The sequence below is a fragment of the Branchiostoma floridae genome, chromosome 10 (genome assembly GCF_000003815.2).
Source record: "Branchiostoma floridae strain S238N-H82 chromosome 10, Bfl_VNyyK, whole genome shotgun sequence".
In the NCBI taxonomy this organism is placed as follows: domain Eukaryota; kingdom Metazoa; phylum Chordata; class Leptocardii; order Amphioxiformes; family Branchiostomatidae; genus Branchiostoma; species Branchiostoma floridae.
In genome coordinates, this window is record NC_049988.1 from 1,469,535 (window position 1) to 1,483,536 (window position 14,002).

General features: G+C 40.5%; 1 protein-coding gene across 1 annotated transcript; it reads right to left on the minus strand.

Moving 5' to 3' along the window:
* Positions 1-669: 669 nt before the first annotated feature.
* On the minus strand, positions 670-2,286 carry LOC118424208 (neuronal pentraxin-2-like). Its single transcript, XM_035832743.1, has 3 exons — positions 1,915-2,286; positions 1,394-1,787; positions 670-680 (listed from the first exon to the last, which is right to left on the minus strand). The coding sequence occupies exons 1-3, from the start codon at positions 2,020-2,022 to the stop codon at positions 670-672; spliced, it is 513 nt and encodes a 170-aa protein (XP_035688636.1). The 5' UTR covers positions 2,023-2,286.
* Between the last annotated feature and the right edge of the window lie 11,716 nt (positions 2,287-14,002).

Below are 14,002 nucleotides of genomic sequence, written 5' to 3' on the forward strand. Positions count from 1 at the left end.
AGTCCTTACACTGGGAGGTAAGGTGCTCACTGTGGTGACACAAGCAAGACTACTTGGTCTCCAGATTCAGTCGGACCTTGGGTGGGACGCACAAGTGGACAGTATGGTGACAAAGGGGAGCAGACGGCTGTTTCTACTGTGCAGACTGCGACGGGCCGGTCTCCCAACAGCTGACCTCACTGCCATCTACTGCGGGTACGTTCGACCGTTGCTTGAGTACGCAGCTCCAGTCAGTGGAACGCCGCCCTCAACAACAAGCAAATCAACCTGCTTGAACGCGTTCAGAAACGTGCCTGTAGGATTATGTTGGGTCGGCAGTACGTTTCATATCCTGACGCCTTGCAAACATTGACTCTACAATCACTTTCTGAACGCAGACACGACCTCTCCTTGAACTTTGCCAAGAAAGTCCAACAGTCGCCACGCTTCTGTTCCTGGCTGCCTCCAACTCGAGGAGAACAGCATGGCAGACAACTCAGAAGCTCATGTCTGTACCCCCAACCCAGGGGCACTAGTCGATACACGACGATCGCTAAGCCTACACTGGCTAAACTACTCAGTGATGACCTAAAGAACTGATCTGCAATTTGTACAGGACAGTAAACTTGTTCATGACAACAGTTCGAACAGAGACCGACTTGTACATGAATTGTAATTGTAATACATTTTCTAGTCCGAAACTGTCATATTTATATGAATGGTAATTGTCAATTAATGAGTAGATGTCATTTGTAAATATTGTAATTTTGTGAACAGTTATATGTAATATTGATGACGTTCCGTAGTTTTACTGTGTGAGTCGGCGCAATTCAGTTCTTGCTGCAAAGCCGATGTTTTTTTTATCAATAATAAACCATTACTACTTCTACTACTACTAAAATATACTAATGTTTCGAAAACCACAGCGTCCACTTTCAGTTTGCAATGCACGAAATATCTGCCTAGTTGTAGTGAAAGATGTCCTCCCCGACCAAAGTCACGTACCCATTTTTTACACCTGGGTGGAGTGAGGAAGGTCGTGTAAAGGGCACAACGTTGGGGGCACGGCGGGGATCGAACTCAGGACCTACAGATCCCGAGCCGACGCCACATGCGGTTTGACTGTACCTCCACCCACCTGCCTTCCCATCATGCAGTATTTCCTAACCTCCCCGACCTGCCTTCCCATCATGCAGTGTTTCCTTACCTCCACTCACCTGCCTACCCATCATACAGAATAATGGTCAGCGTCTATAGAAATCTGTCGTACACCCGGCTTATACATGCTATATTTGCGAATTCACAGAAGTCTTAGCGTTCGGTAAAGTACCATTGTAGTGCTGTTGACATACATGCAGATCCACAGAATAGCCACTACACTTGGCGAAGGTAATACGTTGGGAACGGTACTTACCGCAGCGATATTCAGCACTAGTGGCCAGTCCAAAAACCTCGATGTCCGCGGTTTCCCAGTCAATCACGTTGCCATGTTGACCACAGGAGTCTGGCCCCACCTCAGCTGGAGTCAGCACGCGGTCCCAGAGGTTCACCTGTGACAGTTCTCCGCTGAACGCTTGATTGACGTCGAACCCTCCCCCAACTGTGTCTTGCTCCTGTCCAAGGATCCATGTCCCACCACTGCGCACTTTTCCTCCTACGTTCAGCCCAAAACCGGACTTCTTTAGAGTGCCGTCCATGTACATCTGCCAGGCTCCACCGGTGCTGCGCCAGGTGACACATACTTCATGCCTCTCGCCGTCCCAAACAGGCAAGGCACCAAAGGCAATCTTCTTACCTCCAACCCAATACTGGAAAATATATTTCATGGCCACTGGCTGTTATCTTTGAAATTACAGCATATAATGCTAGATAAGTGTTGACAAATAAAATATGAGTGGGGAGTTAGATAGCAGGGGTTTGTGATTGACTACTTACATGGAATTCGCTCCCTCCATTAGTAAAGACGAGTAGCTCATTGGCTTGTCCTTGTACAGCATAGCTGACCAGACCTGCTTTAGTCGTGGAGCTCATGTCGGTGCGCATTTGCAGACATAAAGTAAAACTTCCCAAGTCCTGAGCCAATGTTGTCCCCAGCTTGGCGTAGTTACTGGCGCTTCGTGGAGCCGGAAAGGTTATCTTTTGCAGATAACCTGCCGTAGTTGAAATAAAAACGATGCATCTTTGTTAAGAGTTTATTCAGTTCCATCAAATACTTTCCTCTGAATGTCAGGTTGCAGGAGTTCATAAAAGTAAGGGATCAGGTCTTGCCGTCTCTTTTATGAAACCGTTTAGAATAGGACGGGTATCATCCAGAAGCAGGAACAAGTTCGATTTCCTGTGCAAGTACTTTGTCTGGGTTTTGTCAAGTATAGAGAAATGTCAGTGTGTTCGGTTTCTCATTGGAAAAAAGACGCCGGAAAATTTGACATGTTGTTATATAAATTCCCTTTGCTCATGAAATTAACCCGGGGACTTTGGTATCAATTTCAAGTCGTCAGGAAAAGGCCTATCACTCTGTGAGGTTAATTAATGTGATCAAAGTGAACTGTATCAAAAGATCAACACAGATAAATTAACACAAAATGACGTGTTTTCAAAGCCACAGCGTTTGCTGTCACTTTGCAATGCACTAGATACCTACAGAGTTGTAGTGGGCAAAACTGGCAGGTGTGAAAACGCATAAACATTATGCAGGTCTGAGGTCAGTTTTATTGAACAACAGACAGTTGCCACCTATGCAACAGCGTCAAATCCTGACGCAGCGCACATCGTATCTAAGAGCATAAGGCGTTCTACAATCATCTGCGGTTTGACTGTACCTACACTCACCTGCCTTCCCATCATGCAGTGTTTCCTAACCTCCACCCACCTGCCTTCCCATCATGCAGTGTTTCCTAACCTCCACCCACCTGCCTTCCCAGCATGCAGTGTTTCCTTGAATAAGCGTCACCCCGTCATGTATGTTGGGTTATGTGTTGTTACAGTTTACGCCCTTCCTCTATCCTGTTTACATTGCAATTAGCACTACAAGGTGCATAAATGTGAAAATTATGTGAATTTAGTGCACGATGCCAAGAAAATGTGATTTAATGTGACTTCCTTTGGAAAAATGTGAAACCCAAAATGTGATTTATTTTCAAAATGTGAATCGTCAAATGTTATTCTATGTGAATTAATCTGACCCTTCGAAAAATGTGAATCGATTATGTGAAATCGCACAACCCAAAGACGTGACCGAAAAAATGTGAATGTGAAATGTGACAAAATGTGAAGGGATGTGAAACGGTTTTACTCCGCAAACTGGACGGAGGCGAATGTGAAATTATGTGAAGTTGAAATCACATTTTTTCACATGACAGATCAAAATGTTATTTTATGTGAAAGTGTTTCACATAATGTCACATTAGCCGGTGTCCTAGCTAAGAATGTGATTATATGTGAAAAAGTTACAACATGTAACAGATAGGTTTCCACGTGTTTCAAAAATATGCATTCAGCATGCAAACACTTTTCAAAGATTTTAAGTATGTATTCCATACATGCTTGTCTTGTCATAAACCACAGACTTCGTACGCGGTCAAGACAAAGGCTGTCTTTTTTTTAATTCCACGTCGCTCATGTATGGGTTAAATATTTGTGGACTGTTCTCCAAAATATGCGTTGTAAGCGATACAAAGCTTGCGCAAAGTTATTCTACTGTGTAGTCAAAATAAAAAGTGTGAAAAACTCCCCCTCCCCTCGAGTGCCGCTACTATTCTGCCGATTCTAGTCCTCCCGACTGAAAGCACCGAATTCATTCACATATATGGTTTGACGGCTACGCCCAACTCCTCCTTTATGTACCACCTAAGAGTTAAGAAGATTCAAGGAGTTTGTGATCTGTTAGTTGAACATATCGGCCCAGTTGTAAAAACAGTCTGTTCAAAAGATCTTGTAACATTATGGTCAATTAGAATTAGAAATCTTAGTTGGTACTTTGAAGAACCAAATCGATGTGTCACGAAGTGACCCTACTGGACAGACAGCAAAGGAAATGGTGGACCCGTCATTATGTGACCATAGTTGTGTCTGTGCCGAGGACGGATTTAACTTAAATAGATAACTCTCATCCATATTCACAACACACAAGCCTGCTATAAGATCAACAAGGACGCGCTTTATTTTTTTACGTCAACTCCGGATCCAAAGAAGCGAACAAACAGTAGCCTGAGTATCATCCTCCGTAGCAAGGAGCTTTTATCAAGTAAAGCTCCTTGTCCGTAGTAACCGCTGGCTCACGACTGTCGCTTGCTAACCACGGTGGTTAGCAAGCGAAAGTCGTGAGCCAGCGGTTACTACGGAGGATGATACTCAGGCTAAACAAACAGTGGACTGACTGGAGTTTAGAAAAGATTCTCTTATTTATCTGACATGGACATGCTAATTGCCTCCTGTAGAGGCTTAGAGAAATATGCTTAGCATACTCCTATAAAGTATAAAATACAAAACAAGGGGCTGATTGGACAACATAAAAGGGATAAGATTCATTGTTGTTCGTACAAAATATACAGGTGTTTACTTTGCACATTGGCTGGGCTTTTGTACTGCCACCCATAAGACTTACTTGTATATGTACATATAGATAATTTGACGATGTCAACATTGAAGTGCAAAATGCTTGAAGGCTTACTGATTCGAGGAGACTCGTTTTACCACTCAGAGGTCACAATCCAAATTATATGAAATCATATTTACAAATCTTCACTCTATGTATAGTATTTCATTTTACAGTGCTTATACAACACGAAACATTTATAAGCCCGTAAACTGAAGCGACGACTATTTCCGGCATGTATACAATCATTGTCAAATCATAATCTAAACAACGCAAGCTGCCAACAGGAACAGGCCAATATGAAAAAATGTAAAAGGGAGTCTATAGCAAATGATTATAGAACTTACGTACAAAAGACAGGACAGGGTTTACCCAAATTTTTCAACCTCCTTGCCCAAACACATCTCATCTGACTTGTACAAAGTCTGGCTTCACTTGACTGCAGACTGGGATGTGTATTGGGCACTACGAACACGGAATGGTTACAAACGGACATTTTTGGTTACAATTCTGGGGCAATTTATTTAGTTTAGATTGACCCTTTTGGCGACATTTTTCGTTTTTGGCAACATTTTTCGTTTATGGACCCTGGCCAAGATTTATAAACGTGGAAAGGCGACGATTTCTGGGATAACGGCGAAAAATGCGGTTTATGGTCCCTCCGGGCGGTCTAATGCGCGCGGTCAAAGTGCGTTTCACACCTACATTCTTTCCCTCTCGCCCATAATCCCCATTGTTTTCTCATTAGGGAGACGAATCTATGCCCCAGCTGTTTTTTGACGAATTTTTAGTCGCTTTTATAAAAGCTCCTTGCTTTTATCGGGCTTTCTATTTTGTCATTTTTCTTGAACTCTGCCAGCCAATACAAGATACAATACAAAATAGAAAGCTCGCTTTACAACGACTAAAAAAACGTAAAAAAAAAGCCGGAGTTTAACTTCTCCTTGGAGAAAATATCAGGTCTACATGGAAACACTTGAAAACTTTGTCGGCAACCTTCCTGTTTGAACGTTCTTTTAGAGCTGTACAAGTTACCCGTAGGTAATAGTGCTAGACCAGAATCCTATATATCTTATAATCTTAAAACAGGACTTGTCAGTTATTTACAGCATTCTTAACTTTAGAAGACAACAAGATTCCATCCATTTTCCCGTCGGCCACGGTTTAGGGTAAAGTCTATTACTAGTATTAGGCTTGCTTTGAAATACTCCAAATTGCGTAGTCAACATTTCTGTTTGGGCGTCCCTTCAAAGCTGTACAAGTAACCCGTAGGTAATAATGCTAGACCAGAATCCTATATATCTTGTAATCTTAAAACAGGTATTTTTAGTGTTTTGCAACATTCCTTGCTTTAGAAAACAACAAGAATCCATCCATTTTCCCGTCGGACACAATTTAGGGTAAAGTCTATTAGTTCTGCATTGAAACACTCCAAAATGCGTGGTCAACACTCTTGTTCGGGCGTGATTATAAAGCTGTACAAGTTACCCGTAGGTATTAATAATGCTAGACCAGAATCCTATGTGTCTTACAATCTTAAAACAGGATTTGTCAATGTTCTACCGCATTCCTAACTTAAGAAAACAACAAGAATCTATCCATTTCCCGTCGGCCACAGTTTAGGGTAAAGTCTATCAGGCCTGCATTGAAACACTTCAAAAGACGTGGTCAACATTCCTGTTTGGGCGTCCCTTCAAAGCTGTACAAGTTACCCGTAGGTAATAATGCTAGACCAGAATCCTATATATCTTGTAATCTTAAAACCGGTATTTTCAGTGTTTTGCAACATTCCTTACTTTAGAAAACAACAAGAATTCATTCATTTTCCCGTCGGCCACAGTTTAGGGTAAAGTCTATTAGTCCTGCATTGAAACACTCCAAATTGCGTGGTCAACATTCATGTTCGGGCGTGATTATAAAGCTGTACAAGTTACCCGTAGGTATTAATAATGCTAGACCAGAATCCTATGTGTCTTACAATCTTAAAACAGGATTTGTCAATGTTCTACCGCATTCCTAACTTAAGAAAACAACAAGAATCTATCCATTTCCCGTCGGCCACAGTTTAGGGTAAAGTCTATCAGGCCTGCATTGAAACACTTCAAAAGACGTGGTCAACATTCCTGTTTGGGCGTCCCTTCAAAGCTGTACAAGTTACCCGTAGGTAATAATGCTAGACCAGAATCCTATATATCTTGTAATCTTAAAACCGGTATTTTCAGTGTTTTGCAACATTCCTTACTTTAGAAAACAACAAGAATTCATTCATTTTCCCGTCGGCCACAGTTTAGGGTAAAGTCTATTAGTCCTGCATTGAAACACTCCAAATTGCGTGGTCAACATTCATGTTCGGGCGTGCCTTTAAAGCTGTACAAGTTACCCGTAGGTATTAATAATGCTAGACCAGAATCCTATATGTCTTACAATCTTAAAACAGAACTTCTAAATGTTCTACCGCATTCCTAACTTTAGAAAACAACAAGAATCCATCCATTTTCCCGTCGGCCATCGTTTCGGGTAAAGTCTATCAGGCCTGCATTGAAAAACTCCAAAATGCATGGTAAACATTTCTGTTTGGGCGTCCCTTCAAAGCTGTACAAGTTACCCGTAGGTAATAATGATAGACCAGAATCCTATATATCTTATAACAACAAAACAGGACTTTTCAATGCTCTACACCATTCTTAACGTTAGAAAAAGAACAAGAATCCATACATTTCCCGTGGGCCACTGTTTAGGGTAAAGTCTATCAGGCCTGCATTCAAATACTCCAAATTGCGTGGTCAACATTTCTTTTTGGGCGTCCCATCAAAGCTGTACAAGTTACCCGAAGGTAATAATGATAGACCAGAATCCTATATATCTTGTAATCTAAAACAGGTCTTTTCAGTGTTTTATAACATTCTTTACTTTAGAAAACAACAAGAATCCGTCCATTTTCCCGTTGGCCACAATTTAAGGTACGGGTAACGTCAATTAGTCCTGCATTGAATAACTTCCAATTTTGTGGTCAAATATTCATGTTTGGGCGTCCTTTTAAATCTGTTCAAGTTACCCGTAGGTATTTATAATGCTAGACCAGAATTCTATATGTCTTACAATCTTAAAACAGGACTTGTCAATGTTCTACCGCATTCCTAACTTAAGAAAACAACAAGAATCCATCCATTTTCCCGTCGGCCACAGTTTAGGGTAAAGTCTATCAGGCCTGCATTAGAATACTGCAAAATGCGTGGTCAACATTTGTGTTTGGGTGTCCCTTCAAAGCTGTACAAGCTACCCGTAGTTAATAATGATAGACCAGAATCCTAAATACCTTATAACAACAAAACAGGACTTTTCAATGCTCTACAGCATTCCTAACGTTAGAAAACGACAAGAATCCATCCATTTTCCCGTGGGCCACGGTTTAGAGTAAAGGCTATAAGGCTTGCATTGAAATACTCCAAATTGCGTAGTCAACATTTCTGTTTGGGCGTCCCTTCAAAGCTGTACAAATTACCCGTAGGTGATAATAATAGACCAGAATTCTACATATCTTGTAATCTTAAAACAGGTCTTTTCAGTGTTTTACAACATTCCTAACTTTAGAAAACGACAAGAATCCATCCATTTTCCCGTCGGCCACAATTTAGGGTAACGTCAATTAGTCCTGCATTGAAACACTTCAAAATGCGTCGTCAACATTCCTGTTTGGGTGTCGTTTTAAGTTAAATCTGTACAAGTTACCCATAGGTAATAATGCTAGACCAGAATCCCACATGTCTTATAATCTTATAACAGGACTTGTCAATGTTCTAGAGCATTTCTTACTTTAAAAAACAACAAGAATCCATCCATTTTCCCGTCGGCCACAGTTTAGTCTATGAGGCCTGCATTGAAACACTTCAAACATTCATGTTTGGGCGTCCCTTTTAAGCTGTACAAGTTAGCCGTAGTCAATATTGCTAGACACGAATCTTATATATCTTATAATCTTAAAACAGGAGTTTCAATGCTCTACAGCATTCCTAACGTTAGAAAACAACAAGAATCCATCCATTACCCACGTCGGCCATAGTTTTGGGTAAAGTCTATCAGGCTTGCATTGGAACAGTCCAAAATGCTTGGTCAACCTTCCTGTTTGGGCGTCCCTTCAAAGCTGTACAAGTTATCCGTAGTTAATAATGATAGACCAGAATCCTATATATCTTATAATCTTAAAACAGGTCTTTTCAGTGTTTTGCAACATTCCTTACTTAAGAAAACAACAAGAATCCATCCATTTTCCCGTCGGCCACAATTTAGGGTAACGTCAATTAGTCCTGCATTGAAACACTTCAAAGTTTGTGGTCAACATTCCTGTTTGGGCGTCCCTTCAAAGCTGTATAAGTTAACCGTAGTCAATAATAATAGACCAGAATCCTAAATATCTTATAACATCAAAACAGGACTTTTCAAGGCTCTACACCATTCCTAACTTTAGAAAACGACAAGAATCTATTCATTTTCCCCTTGGACACGGTTTGGGTAAAGTCTATCAGGCCTGCATTGAAACACCTAAAAATGCGAAATCAACATTTCTGTTTAGGCGTCCCTTCAAAGCTGTACAAGTTACCCGTAAGTAATAATGATAGACCAGAATGCTATATGTCTAATAATCTTCAAACAGGTATTTTCAGTGGTTTACAACATTCCTTACTTTAGAGAACAACAAGAATCCATCCATTTTTCCGTCCGCCACAATTTAGAGTAAAGTCCATTAGTTCTGCATTGAAACACTCCAAAATGCGTGGTCAACATTCATGTTCGGGCGTGCTTTTAAAGCTGTACAAGTTACCCGTAGGTATTAATAATGCTAGACCAGAATCTCATATGTCTTATAACAACAAAACAGGACTTGTAAATGTTCTACAGCATTTCTAACTTTAGAAAACAACAAGAATCTATTCATTTCCCCGTCGGCCATCGTTTCGGATAAAGTCTATCAGGCCTGCATTGGAACAGTCCAAAATGTGTGGTCAACTTTCCTATTCGGGCGTACCTTCAAAGCTGCACAAGTTGCCCGTAGTCAATAATGCTAGACCAGAATCCTAAATATCTTATAACATCAAAACAAGATTTTTCAAGGCTCTGCCGCATTCCTAACTTTTAAAAACAACAAGAATCCATCCATTTTCCCGTTTGCCACATGCACAGTTTAGTGTAAAGTCTATCAGGCTTGCATTGGAACACTCCAAAATGCGTGGTCAACATTCCTGTTTGGGCGACCCTTCAAAGCTGTACAAGTTACCCGTAGTTAATAATGATAGACCAGAATCCTATATATCTTATAATCTTAATATAGGTCTTTTCAGTGTTTTGCAACATTCCTTACTTAAGAAAACAACAAGAATCCATCGGATTCCATTTTCCCGTCGGCCACAATTTAGGGTAAAGTCGATCTATAAGTCCTGCATTGAAACACTTCAAAGTTTGTGGTCTACATTCCTGTTTGGGCGTCCTTTTAAAGCTGTACAAGTTACCCGTAGGTATTAATAATGCTAGACCAGAATCCCATATGTCTTACAATCTTAAAACAGGACTTGTCAATGTTCTACAGCATTTCTTAGACTTTAGAAAACAACAAGAATCTATCCATTTTGCCGTTGGCCATCTTTTCAGGTAAAGTCTATCAGGACTGCATTGAAACACTTCAAACACAAGTTGCCTGACAGTAATAATAATGCTAGACCAGAATCCTATGTCTTGTAATCCTTAAACAAGACTTTCCAATGTTCTACAGCCTCATTTAGTTCAAATTAGGGGATACAGCATAACTTTAGTAATACGTGTGCAAATAATATCCAACATAGTGAAAGTCACAATCGGCAGGAGCTCGAGAGTTTTCCTTTTCAGATCCGTGGAAGTGGAACTTGTTCTAAAAGGCCACCTCACCAACTCACTTATGTCTTACATAACGCCCTCGATCTAAGATACTATGTTCCTCTATGTACATGTGTTGTCGTCACATTGATTTAGAGGCATTTAGAAACTTCACTGTTTTCGTATTGATGAACTGAAATTATTATTACGGATTTCTTTGTGTTTCTTACACGGAATGAGTCAGAAACAAATCTTGCCGGTTTTGGATTACGATTTGTTTAGACAAATTACCGGCATTGTTTGTTCCGGCACCTGCTGTTGCATACATTTTTGTGTGTTAATTTTTGCTATTGTCTTTATGACGCCCCGAACACCCAGGTTGACCATGGACAATAGACCTCGGAATTTTTGTTGTTGGCTGCAACAAAGAGGAGATACTTTACTGATAATTGAATGAAGACCTTTATTGTACAATTTTGCCCAACCGAGCTAAGTACAGGTCACAATAAGTCAGGATGTATACATATAAAAGTGTCACACTAGTACACAGTGGTGCCACACAAGCAAACTGGCACTCAAGCCGAGCCACCAGACAATGTCCACCCGCTGCGCTCATAAAACGCCCCCATCAGCGCTTGACTAGCTCTCCTTCCTAGAAAAATCACGCTCCGCTCGCTGGTCGCCTAGGGCGACCTTCTGGTTTGATCGCCTTCGGCGACCTTCGGGTGCCTTCGCTCGAGATCGGAACTCGCCGACGTTCGACACCCGCTCGGACGGTCGATCCCGAGTACGTACATGAACTAGTTGACCTCAATTACCATATTAGTGACGCCTGTCCATATACATGTACTTGATTCATTAGCTTTCTTAGAGGCGTTTAGCATGTCCATGTTAGAAAAAAAATTATTCCAAACTCAAGTGTATGTCCGCTTCTGCTTAAATATAAAGCACGTTCTTGTTGATTTCGTTGCTGGCTTGTGTGCCGTTCGCTTGTAATTGCAAATACAAGCGAACGGCACACAAATCAATAAGGCTTTATACATCAACTTTAGCACACTTACCTTTACATAGCCTGCCAAATCAAATTACTTCATATCTTATATAAGTGGAAATCACATTAGTTTCACAAATAAAAAATGTGATATCCTGTCACATTTTTTTCACATCTTGCAAGTTTGTGAACATCACATAAAATTCACATTTCTCAGCATGCCAGTTGTCTTCACATGTTTTCACATTTCGTAGCTGGCCGCATTTCACATAAGTTTAACATGAAGTCACATTTCATAGAATGTGATTCAATTTAACATTATTTCACATTTTCATCAAGAGCCCTTTTCACATAAAAATCACATAAGTATAGCCGGTCGAGACGTGTATCGACAGTTACATTATTTCACATAATGGCTGCACAACCAATGTCACATTAGGTAACATATTTTTACATTTCAGAATGTGATTCTTCAAGACCGTTTTGGGGAAATGTGAAAAAATGTGATGTAAACTTATAACATTTTTTTCACATAAAGCTCAATTTCTGTGCCACCCCTCAGAAATGTGACGTGAATGTTATTTTATGTGATTATATGTCAACTTATGTGATAAAATGTGATGCTATTGAACCTCAAAATGTTTCACATAATATCACATCATATCACATTTTCATAGAATTTTCCAGAAAATTCACATAATTTTCACATTTATGCACCTTGTAGTGTAGGCAGCCTTTCCACTAGACAGCGACCGCGATGTGCTCTCACTGCGACCTAAATATGATTTGCGTGTACCATACAAAACATAAAAGTGTCACTGAGAAGACAACAGATCACAAAAACTGTAAAAAAATATTCGTTTTTTTTCTATACAATTCGTTGAGCGACATGTCAAAATTGAGGTCGCTGCGAGAGCACCTACCGTCCTAGTGTATAGGTGATATTAGTCTTTATGCCTAGGCCCCAGTTCGTAGTAATTGTTTCCTTGTGATGTTTTATCATCAGCGGTTGCTCTTGAATCTTTTGGGCGAACTTTTCTTGTTTTCAAGACTACCTGGAAGAAACGGAGATATGTTACAAATGTGATGATGAAGTGACCAGGCTGAAGGAGATCATCGCCAACCAGTCCGTACTACTAGCATAACAGGCCGGACTCCTCTCAACTCTCCAGACTCGCCTGGACAGTGTTGTCGCACGAGTGGACTGTGCAGAGCAGTTCATGGGTATGTCGATACGAAATACCAGTCTCGCCAGTCCTAGCTTGATAACTTATCTCTTTTCGCCTGATTTGTGCATCAGTTTCCCTGGTTACTATGTGGAGCCTTTCAACAACTGTATCACCGGTTTGATAGCTCACTTTTAACTGCGCCTGTCTATAGCTGCCAATCATCTGTACAGAACGTCTTGGATGGTAGCAATTGTTTTTTTTAACAATTGTTTCCGTCATAAGGAGTCCTTTCTGGCCTGTCTGAGGGCGAACCGATCTGCAGCGATGTCGGGACGTGGTACAACAGCCCTGGTTCCTGAGTTCTGTGACCGATCCATGCATCCATCCATCCATCCATCCATCCATCCATGCATGCATCCATGCATGCATGCATCCAAAACACCCGCTTCTCCTGTCTCAGAGCAAAAATTTCAGAAGGACATAGTACTGCAAGTATTACATTAAAGAAATGCTATGAAATTCCTATCTCGTTAAGAAAACGTGTACTTTTTTGTCATCCCTGGACCGGTGGGGGGGGCTTTTGAGGCCCTCCACTTCTAAGTACTATAACTCTAAAACGACGTGCCGTAGGGCCACCAAATTTTCAGGACATGATGTCGACGTAATATTTAACAATTATGTGACGTTTGACGTTACGTTGACGTAAGATGACGTAAAAATGACGTCATCAATTTGATTATATTGGCCGGACCCATGAAAAAAGGGTATTCTCAGAAAACTTCAAGTTATGCTACAAAAATGTAACAAGTGCAGATAACAGAATAATAATGTTTATAACGACTTGCGTTGCCAATAGCAACATCAATGACGTAAAAATGACTTCATAAAATAACGTCATGCACATCTAAGATACGAGTTGGGCTCCGCCATATTATGTCCACCACCTTGAATTTCTAAAAATACCTTTTTTGCAACAAATAATCAAAAAGGGCAATGGAAATAGACTAAATACATTCATTTAGATGGTTTTTGATGAAAAAATACCAGGTAGTTACAATTTTTAAGGGAAAATTAGCTTGTTTTTCTTGATCTGGCTATGCGGTCCGCCATCTTGGATTTTGGGCTGATGACGTCATCAAATTAGCATAATTTATGCATATATAATTATGAAAGATATGCTAAATGATATAATATTTTATTTATGTAACAAAATAGCAGTAATGTAGCAAATAAATGTGAAAAATACATTGTTAGAACCAAAAATTGTGATTTTGGGCAAAACTGCCTGTCAACAAACGGTTGCCATGGCAACACGAAAAAATCGAAAATTTGTCAAACTTCGTGAAATTGTTGCCAACAATACTTTAGGAAAACTCACCAAATTTGGTGGCTCTAGCGTAAGCCGTTCTGCGTTATAGGACATCA